At 44.7% G+C, this 20,889-nt stretch overlaps 1 protein-coding gene and 1 pseudogene across 1 annotated transcript; both read right to left on the reverse strand.

The window, feature by feature from the left end:
* Nucleotides 1-5,325: 5,325 nt before the first annotated feature.
* On the reverse strand, nt 5,326-6,431 carry LOC103692755 (polycomb group RING finger protein 2-like). The gene has a single exon (XM_039080570.2). It carries the CDS (start codon nt 6,429-6,431, stop codon nt 5,436-5,438), a length of 996 nt encoding a protein of 331 aa, XP_038936498.2. The 3' UTR covers nt 5,326-5,435.
* A 9,839-nt stretch (nt 6,432-16,270) lies between these two features.
* Nucleotides 16,271-20,205, reverse strand: LOC134479618 (mRNA decay activator protein ZFP36L2-like; annotated as a pseudogene).
* Nucleotides 20,206-20,889: the final 684 nt, after the last annotated feature.

Raw genomic sequence — 20,889 nt, forward strand, 5'->3', positions numbered from 1 at the left:
AATAAACCATCCCTGGATAGTTAAAAAATAAAGTTCAAAGCAGGAAAATAAATAAATAAATGAATAGGTGAAATCGGACTGTTCTCTGGACTACCTAAGCCCAGTATATACCACAAACATGTTCCTTTGAACTGGGTCCTCTTGGTGCTGATTAAACTTATTATCCTCGGCATTGGACAACAGAGCCAGGGGACCAAATAGAGGGAGCTGACCTTCAAAAGTTAGCCAGCAGAGCATGAAGGAAATGACTAGTTGTGTAAGAAGTTTCCTCCAAATCAGAGAAAGAACTGGAAGAGCTTGAAGGGGCTCGTGACCCCTTATGAACAACAATGTCAAGCAACCAGAGCTTCCAGGGACTAAGCCACTACCTAAAGACTATACATGGACTGACCCTGGACTCTGACCTCATAGGTAGCAATGAATATCCTAGTAAGATCACCAGTGGAAGGGGAAGCCCTGGATCCTGCTAAGACTGAACCCCCAGTGAACATGATTGATGGGGGGAAGGCGGCAATAGGGGGAGGATGGGGAGGGGAACACCCATATAGAAGGGGAGGGGGAGGGATTAGGGGGATGTTTGCCCGGAAACCGGGAAAGGGAATAACATTCGAAATGTAAATAAGAAATACTCAAGTTAATAAAAAAATTATATATATATATATATATATATATATATATATAAAGAAGTTTCCTCAGTCTGTGCCATAGCTTTGGGTCCAACAGAAAGATGTGATGACATTTCTCTTCTTTTGAAAGTAGGGATTCTCAATCTTGGTTCCCATTGTTACCTGATTCCCAGAGGCCTTAACTACTTTTTACAGGGAAGAGGATTTATAACACCTCCTCCCCTCAGGAGAGTCCTATGTGCCAGCAAGGTAAACAGAAGGAGCAAAGTGCTCTGTTGATCAATGAAGGCCTCCACGGACTCTTCACTATCATGACCTGCAAACCATTCACCAAACAAATCCTCAGATCCAACCAAAGGTCCCAGACTCCCTGATCGTAAGCAAAACACTCACAAATACTTTCACATCCATCCATACATACCAACCCATATGCAAACACAATTAGAATGCCAACTTTATCATGGAGGTGCCATAGAATCAGTGTATAATGACCAAAATCAGAGTAAAAGAGTGATGACATTCAGGCATTTCATTAAAAACACTTAGATGCAGCCAGGGTGACCAGGTCCTTCCAGCTGTTGAAAAAATCCAATCCAACTCCAAGGAGCTCAGGGTCGAGTACAAAAGAAATTGAACCTAAACACACAGCACCTAGCTTATCTCACAAGTCAACACCTGCCAAGGCTCCTTAAAGTCCAGGATGAGAGGTGAAACACTTTCTGGATGTGAGGAAATCTTGGCTTAGCAGAGAGAGCACAAGACAGTCAGTAGGTTACAGGGCATAATGACTACCTGTAGTTCAAACCATCATTGACATAAAGGTCCAGGATTTGAGAAAGTTCATCCCTCTCAGATTTACACTTCTGGATTTCAGATTTTAGTTCCTCCAATTTCTTTATACGCTTTTCATGGTTACTGATGAAATTTTCTGATAATGCCTTTCTACCGAACCCTGTAGATAGATAAACACAAGTGAATGTACATATTTGATAGCTCAGGGGTAGAAAAGACCATTCTGAGTCCCAAAAAGAGCTTGAGGAAGAGAAAAATCTGGAGACTGGGTTGATCCCTGAAAGAGAAGAAAACTATCTTTAAACTGGACTCTTGAGCTATGTCCCTCTTCCCAACCTCCATTGCCATACATATGCCACACTCACTATTACAGGATCCCTCACCCTGAAAGATAGACTCTACCTCAGACATAAAGATTTGGGACATTGTCAGCTGATATCAGACGTGGAGCAGGTCAATCCTGGAGTTCACAGCACCATCAAACCCTAATCATGTGTTCAAGCTTAAAGTGTCTGCGACCTCAATTCATGACTAGGGGGTTCATCCTTCCTTGTTGTTGTCACCACAGACTTAGTAACCTACAGGAATCTAGAGGATGGAGTGCTTCAGCACCCACCCATGAACGGGCACATTGTTATCCTCACAGGGCTTCCTCCTGCCATTCCTTGGCAGTAGAAATTTAAAAGCTCATAGAAAAGAAACTGCAGGCCTGCCAATTCCTGGCTCTCTGTCAAATTAATCATCAGGACTCTTGACTCTTGGTCTGCCATTGATAAATTCCAAGGCTCCTGCCTGTAAGGCCTACTCCTGAAAGACTCAGCTCAAACCTGGCTCCTGGAGGAAGTTCCCCGATTCTACCCAGTACTCACTGTGCCTTTCCCAGAATGATTTCATTCTTCCGTACTTACAAGACAGAAGGCCAGCTTTCTTCTGCCTCGGTCTGGTCTCTCCTTGGTCTCCCCTCTCCTTCTGAACTAGCTTGAGCAGCTGGTGAAACATGCCTGTTTGTGAACCCAAAAGGCACTGAAGGAATCTCACAGGTAGTTGTTGTCACCACAACACTGGTGACATCACAGAAGATTCTAGTGCTCTCTTAGATACAAGAGATTGTCCAAGGAAGACATTACTAATGACGTCACTGGGAAGTTCTATGGCCTACCTGCTACCCAGCTCTCCCCAAAGTAACCAATTTCTATGGAACCCTTTTCTGCAGCCTCTCCTGTGACCCAGAATATCCTTTGGCAATTTCTCCTCCAAAGTTAGATATTTCTCTCTGCTTCATTGGATGTCACCAATTCTTTTGAGGGGGAGAGTTGTTTACAACCCTGAATTGGATAAGAGACTTTTGTTAGCACCCAAATCTCTAGGGACCATGAATGAGGAAGATTTTTTTCAGTAATAAATCTACCACCAGAGACAATGCATATACATGCAGTCCAATTCCCAAAGTTTCCCTGCTTCCTACAGGCCAATATATTTCTCCTATACTTTTAATTTTATAAAACCTGGATAATATTTGCTTACTGTGCCTTCCTTGATAGCTGGCACTATTTCCACATACACATCCATGTATTTCACAAAATCAATGGTTTACTTTTTGCAATAAAAACTCCCTTTTCTTGAGAACATAGGGGATCAACTACAGGGCAAATATAAAATTATAAACTTCTGCCCCTTCTTTTACATATTAAGTTGGACATACTCCCTTTCTCAAATATTACCAGACAATTAAAGTGATCGTCAGTGAGTAATGGTCAACCTGGACTGTGTGTTCCTACATTTTACCCAGATAGCCATCACTTCTCCAATATCTGTCTTCCTTAATTTCCAAGTCCAAGCATGAGGATATCGGGGGGGTGCACCTTGATACTTTACTCCTAGCAAACATAAGAATCAGCAGGATGGGCAGGGAATCAAATGGCCTGAGATCAGGTTAAACCTCAATTTTAATGGGTCCATAAGTTCAGGGGAAAGTCCAGTTGGTATTGACATCTGTGGCCTCTGTGTTCTTATCCTGGGTGTGCTGAATCTGTGCTATAATGCCTCCTAACCTCACAGATGTTAGAGTGAAAATCATGTATGACTTTTCTGGGAAGAACTCTGCCTTTTACTACCATCTGGAGTTGTACAACATCACTATGCAAAGCTCAAAAAAGAGGGGTAGAGATTGTGGATGCCTTAGAAGTTTAGGGCCATTACTTCCAAATAAAGCACATATTTTTCCAATGTAATTTTTCCTTTGCTCTTTCACTAATGGTGACTGGCTTCTTTCCTGGCCTTAAGTATACTGCAGTCCAATCTTTTGGATTACTGAAGCTTCTTCTTCTTCTTTTTTTTTTTTTTTTTTGAGATGACAGGCCCACCAAGGGGCCTAATGCATACAGGCTCATATTACCAAGGATGTTGTTGCTACAGAATCATGGCATGTCAGCAGCAGCACATGATCTCTCACACTCTTCTCCGCTGCAATTGCTAAAAGAATAGTAGAGTTGTTTGTTAATATTTTATTGGAAATATCTACAATGCTGGTCAGAGTTGATACATGCTTTTAATCCCAGCACCCATAACGTTTATCTTTTCTTTCTTTCTTTTTTTTCAAGAGTGTATGCAGCATTTATTACAAAGCCAAGAGATGGGGTTGGGGATTTAGCTCAGTGGTAGATCACTTGCCTAGCAAGCGCAAGGCCCTGGGTTCGGTCCCCAGCTCCGAAAAAAAAAACAAAAAAAACAAAAAACAAAAAAGAAAACAAAGCCAAGAGATACAAATGACCCAGGACAGGTGGGTACAGTCACAGGATCTTAGACTCAAGACATGGTACAAACAGACCCATGGGCTCAGAACCTCACACACTAAGCCAATACCCTGTCCTCTCCCCGTACCCCAGATCTATGTACACTTGAGAAAAACCAGGTGGGCAAGGTCTGCCCATAATAGGTGGTCCACCAGAGTTGGGGTGAGCCCATTCTTTATTTTCTTCTGCTTCTAGATGTCTCTGTCCTATCCCTGCCTGGCCTCCGCTAGAGATGAGGAAGTGGACTGGAGGACTGTTAGCTTTTGGAAGAACTGGAGTCTGTGCTTGTCTGTGGTTACCCATCTCAGCCCTCTACTATGGGCCCCCAGTGACTGTCACCTCCAGTCTTGCTAGATTGGGTTCCTGGGTCAGGGTAGGACAGGAAAAAAAGAAGTGTTCACAATGCCAAAGTCACACATAGATTTTGCAGGGCCAGGGTCTCCCCATAGCCTGAGTCTTCTCTTCCACACACAGGAGGAAAGGGGGGAGGGTTCAGAACTTAACAGTTCTTTGCACAAGGTTTCCACTGTCTGAGGAGATGAGGGGAATCTCCACAGCCACTTGATCCTTACAGCCAGAGGACAAACTGCACTTGTAAAAGGCACTGTCTCAGTGACTGATCATTCAACAATTGGGGACTTGGACAGGGATGGGAAACAGCCAAGATGGAGCCCGTAGGCAGCTAGGGCTTAAGGACCCAATATGCCCTCTGCCCAGGAAACCAGAGGGACATAGGGAAGGACGTTAGTACTTCCAATGACCCCTTAAGACTACCAAGTAACCAACCCATCTCCCAGAAGAGCAGAGTGAATTACAGAAGACCCCTAGACCTGGACACCCCCACTCATACACACACACACACACACACACACACACACACACACACACTTCGTTTCCTGTGGCATTTAAATTAATCTGGTTGATCCATAGAAAATAAGTATGTATATTTGGTTTTTCCTATGTAGATAGATAGATAGATAGATAGATAGATAGATAGATAGATAGATAGATAGATAGATAGATAGATAGGGAGGGACAGAGGGAGGGAGGGAGGGAGAGAGAGAGAGAGAGAGAGAGAGAGAGAGAGAGAGAGAGAGAGATTTATAAAACCCACCTCCCACTCTGAAGATGGGAGGAACCAGGGAAAGTCAAAGTGGAAAAGGGGGCCCAGAAAAAGTAAAAAGGAGGGAAAAGATGACTGCAGGAGAGGGTCCCTTTCCTCAAGTTAAGGGGGGCAAGGAGCTCCATTAACACTCATCTTGCACCCCCTGCTGGTAGAGGATGGCATCTGCAGGCAGTTCGAAGTTCCCCCGTTGGTAGCTGTGGTGGTCACAGCAGCAGTTGAAGGTGGAGTGGGGGAGGTAAGATGGGTGGCTGCGGGGCTGTGGGAGCTGGGAGAGCCATGGGATGGGGTCCCAGGGCTGGACAAGGAGGAGGAGGTGGCCGGAAGTGTGGCAGGGCTGGGAGCCTGACTCGGAGGCCCGCTGGTGTTGGTGCCTTCTGAGGGAGTTGGCACTGTGGGTAGGGTGAGCCTCTTGCAGGCTGGCTGGACACGGTACTTGAGCGGGAGAGGCCCATTCCTCTGCCACGGGTAGATGTAGGCTATGTCCATTAAGGTGTAGTATTCCTTCAGGGGCTTGTCTTCGTAGAGGATCTCTACCTTGTACTTGCTGGGCACATCCATTTCGTTGCAGAGGAACTTGGCGAGGTGCATGAAGGTCATGACTGCTGGGCATCGCAGGAACAGCACCCCTGTCTTCTCCTTGTCTTCGTCCCCATTCTCCACGAGGCTCTTCTTCGCCTCTCGGTATAATTTAATGGACAAGCTGACAATCTCGTTGTCACCCAGAGCCCCCTTCTCCTGTTTCAGGATTTCGACATGGTCATTGTTGGAGCCATTGGGGACTTCTGTCAGGGGGTATGCTGCGTAGAAGTCCCGTCTCCCTTTCATCACATCTTTAAAAAGCCCAGACACCAACTTGTAGACAATGTCCTGGAGGGTTTTGTCTGATCTGATGCTCAGCAGTGGCCCTGTTTTATGGACCTGGACATCACACATGGGGCAGTATTTGTTGGTCTCCAAGTAGCGCACGATGAAGGTTTTGCAAAAGGAATGTAAGCATTCCACAATCGTGGTGGTGTCGATGAAATAGCCCCCATAGAGGGCACACATGAGGTGAGGGTTCAGCTCCATGATTTTAATCTGTGTGGTCCGATGCATGTTGCAGGGGACGGGACTGAGACCTGGGAAGTGTCACCCTGTTGCCACCTGCTTACAGGCCAGCCACCAACAAAGCACAGGCTCTCCTTGACACCTGCTGCAGAGCTTTCTGTGCTTCCCAATGCACCTGGCCAAGCGCTGGCTTCGAGGTCCGGTGGGTCTCAGGGAGGGGGCTATTGGAGGGAGGGAGAGAAGGGAGGGGAGGGGGACCACAGCCCTGTCGCTAGCTAGGTCTGCGGGAGGGGAGAAACATCGTTTTTCTTTTCTTTTCTTTTCTTTCCTTTTTTTTTTTTTTTTTTTTTTTGCAATTGTTGTTAGAATTCCTGTTGTTTTCTTTGGTAATTCCTGTATCTATTTGCTCTGTACCTAGAATGTTACCCACACTCTTCATGGCCCTACTCTTCAGGTTAAAGATTTTACTCTCCCATACCACACATGATCACATTATTTACTTTCAAATAAGAAAAACAGGCATGGGTTGGGGATTTAGCTCAGTGGTAGAGCGCTTGCCTAGGAAGCGCAAGGCCCTGGGTTCAGTCCCCAGCTCCGATTAAAAAAAAAAAAAAAAGCAAGAAAAAGAAAAACAGGCATGAAGAAGAGAGTTAACGTGTATGGTCTCAGGTAATCAACACATCATGAGTGCAGGATGGCATCCTAGTGTTTTGGATTACCCAAGCTTCTGTTTTTCAGATTGACAGGCCTCTGCAGAAGTCTCCAGTTGGGTGGCAGAGAGTCTGGAATGGCTGAAATAATGGCTGCCCCCGCAAGGAGAAGGCTGGCCCTTCAGTGCCTCTGCAGCCCGAGGCATAGGTCTGCCAAGAGCACAAGGGCACTTGACCAGAGCTGGTGAGGGACTGCCTTTTGGATGATCCGTGAGACCTGGATGAACAGAGGCTTCCAGAGTCCTGATAAAGGGAAGGAGAGTCACATAGATATGATGGAAACAATCGATCTTTGGGCTGCAAGTCCTCCATTTCATTTATCCTTGCTGTGTACATATTACATGTAAATAACAAAGACATCCTACTTTATCACATTTAGTCACTCTAGTTGTTAAAGTGTTCGCTAGTGTAAACATAGTAGAGTTAGTACAACAATACACTGTGTCTCATTTTGTTAAAGAACTTTTTTATTTATACATATTTTACTTATTCACATTGCATGCTGCTCATTGCCCCCTGACACCCAGTTACTCTCTCCCACAATCCTTCCCCAACTCTCCTAGTATATACTTCTCTGGCTGTATGAGGGCCAGCTATCTCAGTACATCTCTTCTTCCACCAAAGCCAATTTATCCTGTCCTGGGGACAGGTGCTGAGGATACTGGTAATGGATGCCTGTAGAGAGCGGCGCGACGAAACAAAGATGGCGCCGACATCCAGCCTTGTCTGGATGTCGACAACTTACTGCACATGTGCAGGCTTGTCCCATTGCTAGGGCGGCCATACGAAAATGAGATGTAGGGCGCCCTCCAGTGGTGAACAACGGTACCGCACATGTGCGGTTTTTGCACCAGGTGTCAGTTGACCGTTAATATGCTAATGAGGGGCGGTACCATGCTAATGGGGTGATTCATTCTCCGCCAATCCCTGGAGGACAAGTAGTGGGGTGATAGTGGGGTGATCCATGCCCCACCAATCCCTGAGAGATAATTAGCATACTGTTGTGTATATAAGGCGAGCGACTTTGCCGCTCGGGGTCCCTGTTCAAGAGAGCTGTAACACAGTAAAGGCTTGTTCACAGAAGAATCCTCTTGCCGCGCGTCGTTCTTGCTGGCAGGACATTGGGCGCGCGACAAGTAGTGCCAAAACCCGGAAACCAACATCACCGGTGCCGAGGGGACCCTTCAGTGTGCTGAAGAGGATTCAGAACTGCGAGAAGGTAAATTAAAAGGTAAGCTTCGAGAGGCATGCCCCTTTTTGGATTTAAGAGAGCATGTCAGAAACGGAGCAGAGTGAGAAATTAGGAGCGCGCAAAAAAGGAAAAGGTTACTAAAACAAAAGTGAAAGAGATACAAAAGGCGGAAGAAATGCTGCCGGAGGAAAAAATAGGTATGCCCCAGAGGACGAAGTACAAGTCATCCGGAGAGGATACTTTGTATCCATTAAAAGAATTAGAAGCCTTAAAACTGGCTGGCAGTGACTCTGAGCAAGAGTTGTCAGAGTCGGAGGAGGAGGAATTAGAGGAAGAGGCAGCCATATACAAGGAAGAAAGATATGGGCCTAGGTGGAGAGCCACTGTGAAGAAACCGAAAGTTATGGATCCTTTATGGGCAAGGCTGGTAGTTTTGTTTCTTTTTTTCTTTGTGTGGGATAGAGAAGCCACAGACAGCAAGCTTAAGCCCGGACCAAAACCTCTTTGGCGAATGGTCCCTGCCTGCTTAGAGGATAAACGATGTGAGGAAGCTGTTAGAGCCGTTAGGACAGGTCAGAGGGTCCTTGCTGAGCAACAAGAAAGTATGTCAGAGGGAGAAAAGGTCTCGAAAGAAAAAAAGAAAAGAAAAGGAGATAAAAGGAACAGAGAGAAGGCAGAGATAAAAAAAAGAGGATAATTAGGACCAGGAAACAAATAAGATATATTCTTCTTTAAAAGCCTTGACCTTAGAAATGTCAGACAATCTAGAAAGCATCACCGACAGCTTAGAGAAAGTGAAACTAAAGGTAGAACCATCGGGTCCTGGGCCTCCCACAGAGCAACAAAAGGAAGCGCAGGACTCGACTTCAGTTCCACCACCAGACTCGTATTGACCCCTCGAATGGGAACTCAGGTGGTGGATACAGATTTTAAAGGCCCCAGTAAGCAGAATTCAGAAGGATCACAGAAATTGAAAGCATGTGCAAAGATAAAGATTTGGGGTAGTGGTAGTGGTCAAAAGGGAACAAGGTAATAATGGTAAAATGTTTTTGTGTATGTGTTCTTTTAGAGTTATGTTAAAATTTAGAGAAGCAAAGTTGATTCTCATAGATGCTTTTAGTCTTTTGACCCTGACTAGAGACAGTTTACACCCTAGACAAGAGAGAGAATGGGGTTGAGAAAAACAGTCCTCCTGAACTCTCCACAGATGCTTTGGCAAAAGAAGGAAATGAGCTTAAACTTTTTGGAGCTCTCCTGGGAACAGAAGGAGGTGGGAGACGTCTTGCCTCCTTGCTGGCTCCTATTGGAGAAGTGCTTATTTCTGGTTCTGGGTTCTTTAGGCAGGATGTCTGGGTCACTTTGGTGGAACACCATCTAGTTCTTTTTTTCTGTGTCTAATGTCTGTCCTTGGTGCACCAAGCTGTCCATGTATGTCAATTTATGTCTGGGTTTTGTTTCTCATTGCTTGAATGTTTTGTGTTTCATGTTTAAAAGAAAAGGTTAAAATTTTTTTTTTGGTTCTTTTTTTCGGAGCTGGGGACCGAACCCAGGGCCTTGCGCTTCCTAGGTAAGCGCTCTACCACTGAGCTAAATCCCCAGCCCCAAGGTTAAAATTTTAAATGCTGATCGATTCACCCATTGATGTAGCTTTAACTCCTTTCAAGAAAGGAACAAATAAATAAAAAGTTTCAATTGGCTTTTGGAGCCTGCATCTGTAGCTAGAAGCCGAAGTCCGCTGGCAAGCTCCCCAGGGGGCTGGCTAAATGTTTATACTAGCCGACCCTAAAGACACCAGGAGCTTCACAGCTTCTAAGGAAATGGAACTGATGGCTGTTTCTCTTAGAAAAATCTTTGTGATTATTGGACTCAACAGGTGACAAGGTGTTTCTCTTAAAACTACAGCTAGAAAAAGTAAAAATGGTGATTGATTTAAATATTAAAGGTATGTGTAGCCACTTCAATTTTGTTTTCTGATTGGTTTTAAATGTATGAATATTCTCTACATGCCTTGGTTATGGACTATTGGCTTTTAAGTTATTGGATATGGTTAAGAAAAATGTAACATTGGTAACAGAAAGTTGACATAAAACTGGTAAATTTGAATGGAGTCATTCTAGACAACATGTGGCATGAGCCAATCTAGGGAAACAGGTCTAAATTGGGATGATATTTTTATGGAAATCTTATCCTAGAAACCAGGCTTCTAAAAGATTTTAAGGCAATGTCTCTTTGTTGAGGTATTGGAGACCGCACCATCATGTGTTCATATGTAGGAATTGGCAGTCAAACCTTGTAGCATGAAGGATAGACTCGGTTTTTGGAGACTGGATTTTGGGATGATGAGGCTGATCTCAAGGAAGAGGCTGCTCAGTATGAGAGGGAGAGATATGAAGATTGTGGCACCCTAGAAGCGGCCTATGCAAAAGTGGTTAAGGTGCTTGAAAACAATCAATTGTTCATAGCACCTGAAAAGGTTCAAATGGGCCAAATGGGAGAATATTTAGGAACAAAAATCACTCCTCATAGTATTTCTCCTCAAAAAATTGAATTACGAAAAGATCATTTAAAAACATTAAATGACTTTCAAAAATCACTAGGAAGCATAAATTGGATTTGACCCTATATTAAAATGCCCAATGTAGATTTACAACCACTCTATGAGATCCTGTAAGGGGATTCTCAGCTTACTTCACCCTGTGTTTTAACCAAGGAAGCACAATTATCCTTGAGGAAAGTAGAAGAAAGATTAGAAAAGGCAATGCTAAGAAGGTACAAGGAAAAGGAGGATCTCCTTTTGTGTATACTAAGAACCTTTCGTCAGCCTACAGGAGTGTTATGGCAACAAGGTCCACTTCTTTGGATTTATCCCCATACTTCTCCAAATAAGACCCTTGAATATTACCCTTCTGCTGTTGCACAGCTTGCTGTGTTAGACGTTAAATCTTGTATTCAGCATTTTGGTATTTTACCCAAGAAAATTATTATACCATATACAACTGCTCAGATAGAAACATTGTGTGCCTTGATAGATGATTGGACCATATTACACTGTAGTTTTGGTGGAGAGTTTGACAATCATTATCCTAAGGATCCTTTGCTACAATTTTTTACTGAACACCCAGTGATCTTTCCTAAGATCACTGCCTCAGAGCCTTTGCCAGGAGTGTTAGATATTTATACAGATGGCTCCAAAACAGGTGTAGGTGCCTATATGGTTGATTCTCAAGAACCAGTATTAATTCAATACAGTCCAGGCACCCCCTAAATTACAGAATATAAAATTGTATTGAAAGTTTTCAAAAGATTTCATGATTATTTTAATTTAATTTCTGACTCTGCTTATGTAGTTAATGCTGTGCGCTCACTTGAAATTGCAGGGCCAATTCGGTCAAGTAGTACCGTATGTCAAATTCTTTTAGAATTACAAGATTTGATTTGGGCCAGAAAAAATAAAATTTTTATACAACATATTCGAGCCCATACTAATTTGCCTGGTCCCATGACCAGTAATAACACCCTGGTGGATGCTAATACTCATAGAGAGTTTATTTTTCATGCCGCTCCAGTTGATCTCGCTAGAGGATTTCATCAAAAGTTTCATGTACCTGCCTTTACTCTTCAACAAAAATTTAAAATCTCTAGAGCTGTAGCTCATGATGTGGTGTTAAGTTGCCAGAATTGTGTTCAATTTCACCACCCTCCTCATGTGGGGATTAACCCTCGTGGTCTGATCCCGCTAAAACTTTGGCAGATGGATGTCACACACATATCTCAATTTGGAAATTTAAAATATGCTCATGTTTCTGTTGATACCTGTTCCGGTATTATACATGCTACTCTGATGACTGGTGAAAAGGCTCGTAATGCCATTAGCCATTGCTTAGAGGCATGGGCAGCCTGGGGAAAGCCTGATAGTCTCAAGACAGACAATGGGCCTGCCTACACTGCAAAGTTCTTTCAGGCATTTTGCCAGACAATGCAGGTCGGTCATACTACAGGCTTACCATACAATCCCCAGGGTCAAGGAATTGTGGAAAGAGTACATCGTACCTTAAAAGAGCTTATACAAAAACAAAAAGGGGGAATTGCCAGCGGCCAAACACCAAAAGGACAACTTTCTTTGGCTCTTTTTACTCTAAATTTCTTAATTTTGGATGCGCATGGCCGCTCTGCTGCGGATTGCCATGCAGCTACTACACCTATAACTAATGCAGAAGAAAAGTGGAAGGATGTCTTAACTGATGAATGGCGTGGCCCAGATCCCGTGATTTCGAGATCTAGGGGAGCGATTTGTGTTTTTCTGCAGAATCAAGAAAATCCAATTTGGGTACCTGAGCGTTTGACTCGAAAATTGCCTTCTGCTCTTTCTGAAGATGAGACTTTGAACCCTACTATTACTACTGGGAATGGTAATACAGGTTAATTCGCTCACTCTGTGGGCTATTGCCAGATCCTGGCCAGTACCCATGCCAGTTCATAGCAATTCTACTGTTTTGAGAATAAGACTGACAAGCATAATCTCTGGCCTTGGTTTCAATGGGTGCTGTCCAATGAGCAAGGGGCATATACATCCCTGACCCCCTTTGCTAGGTTGATGGGTGAGAACTTCGTGCTGTATAATGTTCCAGCTACCAGAAAAAATGATACCAGGTTGACAAATATTCAATATAATAACCTCTTGGCAAATAATACTGCCACTAGTACTTCAGTATGTGTTAGATCACCTTTTTTCTTTCTGATAAGCACTAATGTAAACAGTGGTGCTTTAAATTGTTATAGCTCTGATGTAGTCTGCTATTTAGATGAATGCTGGGATGGCACCAAGGACACCGCAGTGTTGGTTAAGATTCCCTCCTTTGTGCCAATCCCAGTGGAGGCAAACCCAGATAGCTTTCCTACTCTTAATTTGCTGAAGAGATTTTGGAATTACGGCAGCCATAATTTCAGCCATTGTGCTGTCTGCTGCTGCAGCTACCACAGCTACAATTACTATGACCAATCAAATACAGATGGCTGAGACTGTCAATCAGATTGTAGAAAGAACTGCAGTGGCACTAGAGATACAAGAAGAATTTAATACCCATTTGGCATCTGGCCTTCTATTAGCCAATCAAAGGATAGATTTAGTTCAAGAACAAATTGAAGCACTGTATCATATGACACAGCTGTCTTGCGTTTCCTCCCTTAGAGGTTTATGCATTACTCCTTTGGGAAATAACTTTTCTCAGCATTCTCAACAGAGCAAAGAAATATCAAATTATCTGAAAGGAAACTGGTCCATGAAAGCCAAGCAACTATCAAGACAATTGCTGATGCAGATTGCTGTCCTCAACAGCACTAGGTTGGACCCCATCATAGTTAAAGATTTTACCTCATGGATTACCAATGCTTTCTCCCTTTTTAAGGAATGGGCGGGCATGTTTGCCTGGGGAGCTATTGTCCTCCTGGAATGCGGAGTAGGTCTCTGGCTTATTGGCCATTTAAAAAGAGAACATGCCAGACACAAAGTGGTTGTTTACCAGGCTATGACCACCATTATAAAGGGTGCTTCTCCCAACATATGGCTGGCCTCTTTGAAAGATTAAGAGTTCGCCCTAGATTATTTTTGTCACAGTCATGTGGAGTCATTGTATCCAGGGACGGGCAACTTTCCTCGAGCTTGGACCAACCCAAGACACGGGGCCCGGTGGCGATAGGGTAACTCTATGATGGGTAAGGCCGAGTTTGGATGAGAACGACCTAAGACAGGAGCAATGACAAGATTGACGTAACACCCAGATCTAGACCAGTCATTTTATTAAACAAAAAAGGGGGAGATGTAGAGAGCGACGCGGCGAAACAAAGATGGCGCCGACATCTAGCCTTGTCTGGATGTCGACAACTTACTGCGCATGTGCAGGCTTGTCCCCTTGCTAGGGCGGCCATACGATAATGAGATGTAGGGCGCCCTTCAGTGGTGAACAACGGTACCGAACATGTGCGGTTTTTGCACCAGGTGTCAGTTGACCGTTAATATGCTAATGAGGGGCGGTACCATGCTAATGGGGTGATTCATTCTCCGCCAATCCCTGGAGGACAAGTAGTGGGGTGATAGTGGGGTGATCCATGCCCCACCAATCCCTGAGAGATAATTAGCATACTGTTGTGTATATAAGGCGAGCGACTTTGCCGCTCGGGGTCCCTGTTCAAGAGAGCTGTAACACAGTAAAGGCTTGTTCACAGAAGAATCCTCTTGCCGCGCGTCGTTCTTGCTGGCGGGACATTGGGCGCTCGACAGATGCCTTGGGCTTTCTTCATGCTCCAATTTGCTGGCTTTGGCAAGTTCATGCAGAACTGTCTGTGAACTTGGTACTTCATATAGACAGTTCACAAGAAGCACTGGTTTGGGTAATTTTCTTGAGAGTATATCTCAATCAAACCTACCCCCACTAATATTCAAACAATGGCAAAGGTAATGAGACACTATACATCTATTCCAGGTTTCCATTTCTGAGAGCAGCAGAACAGAAGCCCACAAAGCTGGCAAAGTTAAGTGAGATCACACAGGGGACCTAAGAGCACACTGCTGCTTTCCTAGAGTGCATCCTAGAGGCTTATCATATCTATACACCCACAGATCCATATGCACTGGACACCAGGCTAGTGCTCAACATTCATTGCTTTTGTCACTCAGTTTGCCACAAATATTAGGAATCCCAAAAGTCAGAGAAATTTGGAGGTATGAGTAAGTCCCAGGGGCTGGAGTAAGCTAACAAGTAAGTAAGTAAACAAAGAACTGATTGAGAATCAGAGAGACAAGATGCTCACCAAGGCCATAGTCGTATTCTATTAAGAAAATATGAATAATAAGCCATCAGGTGAAAATATAAAGTAGGAGGTCATAGGCCTAGAAGGTCTATCCTCTGCTTTCAGGGAAGCAGCCATTCCAGGCCCTCTGCCACACAATCAGAGACTTCCCTAAACAACAGGCTGGCCTTTCTCAAAGACCTGGCTGGGCTTCTCCCTGTAGAATGGGACATGCAGAGTCCTTGAGGATCCACCAAGAGGCCTCCTCCACACAGGCTCCTTGTTGCCAAAGGAAAATGTTTCTGCAGAATCTGCCATTGCAGAAGGAGTTTCAACTAGGCTGCTCTTAGTTCCAGCTCACTACCTCACAGCTCTCTCTGCTGGCAACTGCTAGAACTGTAATAGGATGTTTGTTTGTTTATTAGAAATATCGTGGTGCTTCAACTGTTCCTACATACAAACTAAACGGCTGCTCATTCATTTGTCATCCGGGAAAGCCGGGAGACTTTCCTGCCTCTTTACAATGAAAAATAATAGTACAAGTTCTGGACTGTCATTAAGCAAGGTATATTCGTGTACCACCAGCATTTCAGCGCAAAGACCTGGCCTCTTCACATCATAGCTATCGGGAAAAAAGTGTTAAAAATCTTTTCCTCGGGGGTTGGGGATTCAGCTCAGTGGTAGAACCCTAGCAAGCACAAGGCCCTGGGTTCGGTCCCCAGCTCCGAAAAAAAAAAAAAAGAAAAGAAAAAAATCTTTTCCTCTTGTGCAGGCAAACCCATCCCACATTCAAATTCTCAAGCACTAATGAGATACTTAATTGGTTGAGGAAGATTTAAGGCAAGTTTGGGCCCTGTGAAGGCACTGAGACGACCCCCCCCCCCATTATTGCTACATGTCTTTATACTCAATGTCACAGTAGAGCTGGTGGAACTAGGAAACTGTCTTTCCTTGCTGGTTTATAAAGCTGGAACTGAATATGCATACCACGTGTGAGTCTGACTGCAGAGTCTCTGGGCATTCTTTTCCTCTTTAAAGTCGGATGGGCTACAACCATTATACATTCTAAAAAAACTCAAAATGTTCCTCAAACTACTTCCACAGCATCAAAATAGATTTCTGTAAAGAAACCATGCAATCTTCCGAAATTTACATGAACATGGAAAGAAATTAATGAAATAAATATTACATACAATCTCTTAAATTAAGAATTTTTTAACTCATTTACAATAAAATAACCAAGTGAAGTTACAAAGGCATATATTACTGTGAAAAGAACACGTTTTGCCGATTAATAATGGCAATTATAATTTAACATAATGAAAGAATATATATCTATTGCTTTCACCATACTCGATAAATACACTATGAACAACATCCTCAAATGTACACTTTTCACAAGAATAATAAGTTAAATGTTTTTTCATATTGAGTTGTGGTGCAGTGGTGCGGATCAACTCAAAACAGCTAAAAATGAAGCACTTATTTCCCAACAACTATGAACTGAGCTCTGCCCAAGGCTTCGAGAGAGCAGACGAAATGGTTCTAAGCTAAACACCCACTGAGTGCTGGCAAGGAGACTGTTACCAAATTTTGGAATGCAAGATCTCCTCCACTCCCAGACACATAGAACTTTGTTAAAAAACATAAACAAGGTAAACAACCACCAGGAAGGAGGCCCAGAGCTACTCCTACCAAGGCATGTTCTTGGCATTAGTTTGAATTCTAGAAGCTTATACCTTAGGGAGGTGGCAGCCGGCGGGCTCACACTGGTCTTGGAACCCCTTCCAAGGTCAGAGTTCTCACATCTGGACTGTAGCTAAGGCTTTCCAGTGAAAGAAGAGATGGAATGGTGGTTGGTAGCTGCTGGTGATGGGCTGATTCTTTTTTCTTTTAAAACTAGAGTTTCAAACTCTTCTGAGACCTAAACCAAGTGTTTGGTATTTTTTGTTCTTTCTGCATCACAACCGCCCTGTTGTGGGTATTTTGTTCATCCATACGAAAAGTTCGTTAGCTTTTATTTAAACAAGAACAAAACTTTGCAATAATAATAATAATAGTAATAATAATGATAGTAATAATAATAATAGAGTGAAACCAGAAAACTGAAAGGGAAGGGGAGGGGCCCCTCCAGGCAGAGTTTGAGTCCAAGTGCTCAGAGGGGGAGGGGCCTTAAAGTCGGCCTGGGGCAGTGTCACTTCCCCAACAGTGCCCCCGGTAACGCCTCTTCCAACCCCTCTCGGGCACCCCCTTGCCTCAGTCCTCAGATATGGAGAGGCGGCTGAAGATGGGCAAGCGGTGACCAGGGCCCAGCCTGCGGGACTCGGAGCCACTGAGGCTGCGGGAGCTCAGCGAGCCACTCAGGTAACTGTCGAGGTCTGACAGCGAGTCCGGGGGACGGGGAGGTGCGTGGAACACTGGCGACTCCGACAAATGGAGCAGCAGCTGGAAGCTGAAGGGCCGAGAAGCTGGTGTGGGGGTCATGGCGGGCTGTGCAGGGGGCGGCGCGGGTCCGCCAGGCCCTGCTGCTGGCTGCGGTAGTAGGCGGCAACTGCTGCGGCGAAGCTGTGGGTCTTGTTGGCAAGTGGCGTGATTAGGCAGCTCAGCTACAGGCCAAAGGTGAAGGTGAAAGATAAAAGTTTTAAAGTTGCCCCCCTAGACACAAAGTTTAGAGCAGAAAAAAAAAAAAAAAAAAAAAAAAAAAAAAAAAAAAAAAAAAAAAAAAAAAACAGGTTAGGCCCCAGAATTGTATGTTCCAAGAAGCCTCTCCTAGGGCTATAGAATGGATAATTACATTGGCCAGCTCAACAGCTTTCTCCCAGAAACTAGCTGACCATAAATCTTAGAGAACAATCTTGAGAAGCAGGAAACAACTTCTCCTGAAGTTAAACATGAAGTTAAACAATCTGAGAAGTAGAAGACAGCTTCTCCTAGGAAACAATCTTGGGGGACAGAGAGTTCTTCCTTGTGATTTTTCACTGTTACTCTACACACTTTCCAATGATGCCATCCCTGCCCCCTCAGGTTGTGGTTTCTCCCTTTAAATACCTCTTCTCCCAGCCTCTCAGGGTCGAACTCCACTGTCCCTGCGTGGGATACGAGTCTCGACCCCAGTGCACTGGTTGCTATCGATAAACCTCATGTGATTACAACAAGGACGGTCTTGTGTGAGTTCTTGGGGGGTCGCGTCATCCCGAGACTTGAGTGAGGGTCTCCCCACTCCGGGGGTCTTTCAAAGGCATTGTTGGCACACGAGGTGGTCGGAGCAAGTGGTGCCCGGCATGGCGGCTGCAGCGCAGCACTGCGTGGCCACCACAGCCGCTGTGGTGGAGCACGTCCAGCTGCCCGGGGGCATGGAGGCCGCCGAGGCAGAAGAGCTGGAAGAGGCTGATGAGGAACAAGACTAAGCTGAGAAGCAGGAGGGCCGCGGCATGCGAGATGTGGGGCTGTCGAGCAGCAGCGGGGACTCCGGTCCCCCGGCACCTGGTGGTGGCCTGACGGGAAGCTGGAGAAACTGAGGCTGTGGTGCAACATTGGCCACGGCTCCCGGGCAAAGCCCAGGTGCAGGGCGCCGTGCGCACCAAAGGCTCGCAGGTCCCTGGAGGTCCCCGGAGGCGCCACCAACCCTCCCCCCCAACCCCCGATGGCGCGGGCGACTGCTAGTCTGCGTTGTGGATGAAATAGCAGCTTGGGCTGCAGGAGCAGAAGCTGATGGTGTGGAAGGTGCGGCACAGCTCTGTCTTGTATTTGGGGTGCCCAGTAAGGCTGCGCAGCTCATGGAAGCCATGCGGGAACTGGCACTTCTCCTGTACTTGCACTTACCGCTCTCCTTCAAGGGCCGGAACAACTCGGTCTTGTAGCTGTGGGATTGATCTGGAAGCCGCTGCCCCCCTTCTGCTGCTGCTGCAGTACAGGAGGTGCTGGCTGGGCTCACAGTTCTCCCTGAAAGAGCGGTTCTGGAATTTGCTCTCAATGTTGACTAGCACCTTGCTGCTGCCCCCTGAAGGCTCCTGGAGCTGGCCTTAGGTGGACCGGCAGTCCGCACCTGCCCAGCCACAGCTGCCACCATTAGGGTCTCCTGGGTACTTATTATTTTTTCACTTTAATTTTGTTTCAAACGGTGTGTGTGTGTGCCTACATTTTAAACTGATGTGAGCAAAGAGAAACTGTTTGGAGGGATAAAAAGAAATGATAGAAGAGGTGAGGAAAGGAAGGATAATGGTATTGAGAGGCAGAGATAAGTGCAATGTATGGTATATGCATATATGAAAATTACACACACACACACACACACACACACACACTTGTGCAATAGCAGCAGGTACTCAGCAGGTAAAAAACTTGCTGCACTAGTGTGATTATTAGAGTTCAGTACCTGGGACCCATGGTAGAAAGTATGAACTGAAAATTGTGGCACATATGTGCACAGACACACACACACTTATCCACAGGCAAAGAAACCTTTATAAATTCATAAGCATTTGACTTTAGAGGCGCAAGGATCAGGAGTTGGGAATGAGGTCACCCCAACATTCACTTGCCTCAAACAAATTCAAGAACAGAGATTTGACCTAAGGTAATGTGTCCTATTAAAGTGTGCCAAATTTAAAAAAAAATTAATGTGCAAGTATGCATGGCATAAACAACAACAAATATTAGGTTAGAAATATCAAATTGCTGGTCCTTTATATTATTTGAAAAAAAGAAACAAAGAAACAAAAAGAGAGAAAAGAAACTAAATGACAAACTTATGAAGGGAAGTAGAAGCCATCGAAATTAAGGCAGGGAATGAAAGAAAATGGGCTGGGGGTGCTCTACTTGAAAGAGGAAGACTTTAGACTCTTTGCTCTAATGAAGTTGACTAAGGTGGTGCCTGCAGGTCCTTCACAGGCACTTTTGCCCTGGCTGCTCAGCTTGGGCATAGTTGTTTGTCCTCTTGTATTCTGTGCGGATTCCAGGCAAGGTGAGCAGTGGGAGAGCAGGGTCTCCAGCTAACTGGCTAAGCTGCTGTGCTTCAGAGCACAGGGTACTTTGTTACAGCTTGAGCAGGAGCTCCTGAGTCTGCACAGCCGCTGCCACAATGTTTCCAACACACTCCTGCTTTTCTCCCCTGTGAAATCCCCTCCTGAGTCATGTTTGGTGCTGGCTGTTGTCCTGAACTGCTGCCAAAGAAAAACAATCTCGTTCCCGAAGAACTATTGCTGAACAGGTCCTCTTCCCCCATATCCTAATAACTTTTAAGTTCCATTACCTATGCTGGGCGGTGGGCTAGAGGAGGGGTTGAATTCTTATTAAAAGTAGGTTGCGTGCTCGCTTCGGCGGCACATATACTAAAAATAGGTTGCAAAAACCTTTGCCTACATCCTGCTGTAGTAGAAATAAGGAAAAAGCAAAGTATTTTGTACAAAATACTTTATCAGAGGTCTTAACCTCCTAAGGCTTCCTCAAAGAAGCTCTGAAGATAATTTTAGGAAGTATTTAATAATCCTGTATGTGGTAAAAGAGGAGAGGCACTTGGGTCAACTATAATTCAATTTTATTAGTCTGGTCTGTGAGTCTGCAGCACATCTATCTAGGCTCTTATGGCTCTTAGAGTCTCTAGGGAGAAGTAATGTGTAATTCTAATAGGAGGACTGCATTTATATGTTACTAGTCCTTTTCCCCTTGCAGCTTTTATTACACTTTATTTGTTCTCCATGCTTACTGGCTTAGGTAATATATGCCCAGGGGTATTCTTTTTCAACTCCAGGCCATTTCATACACTGTTTGCTCCTTTCACTTTGATAAGTCTCTTGTTTAAGTTAAGGACATTTTCTTC

This window comes from Rattus norvegicus, chromosome 7 (genome assembly GCF_036323735.1).
Source record: "Rattus norvegicus strain BN/NHsdMcwi chromosome 7, GRCr8, whole genome shotgun sequence".
In the NCBI taxonomy this organism is placed as follows: Eukaryota; Metazoa; Chordata; class Mammalia; order Rodentia; family Muridae; genus Rattus; species Rattus norvegicus.

Excerpts from the sequence above, each read along its gene's own strand:
- LOC103692755 (XM_039080570.2), bottom strand. The coding sequence starts at position 6,431 with ATGCATCGGACCACACAGATTAAAATCATGGAGCTGAACCCTCACCTC.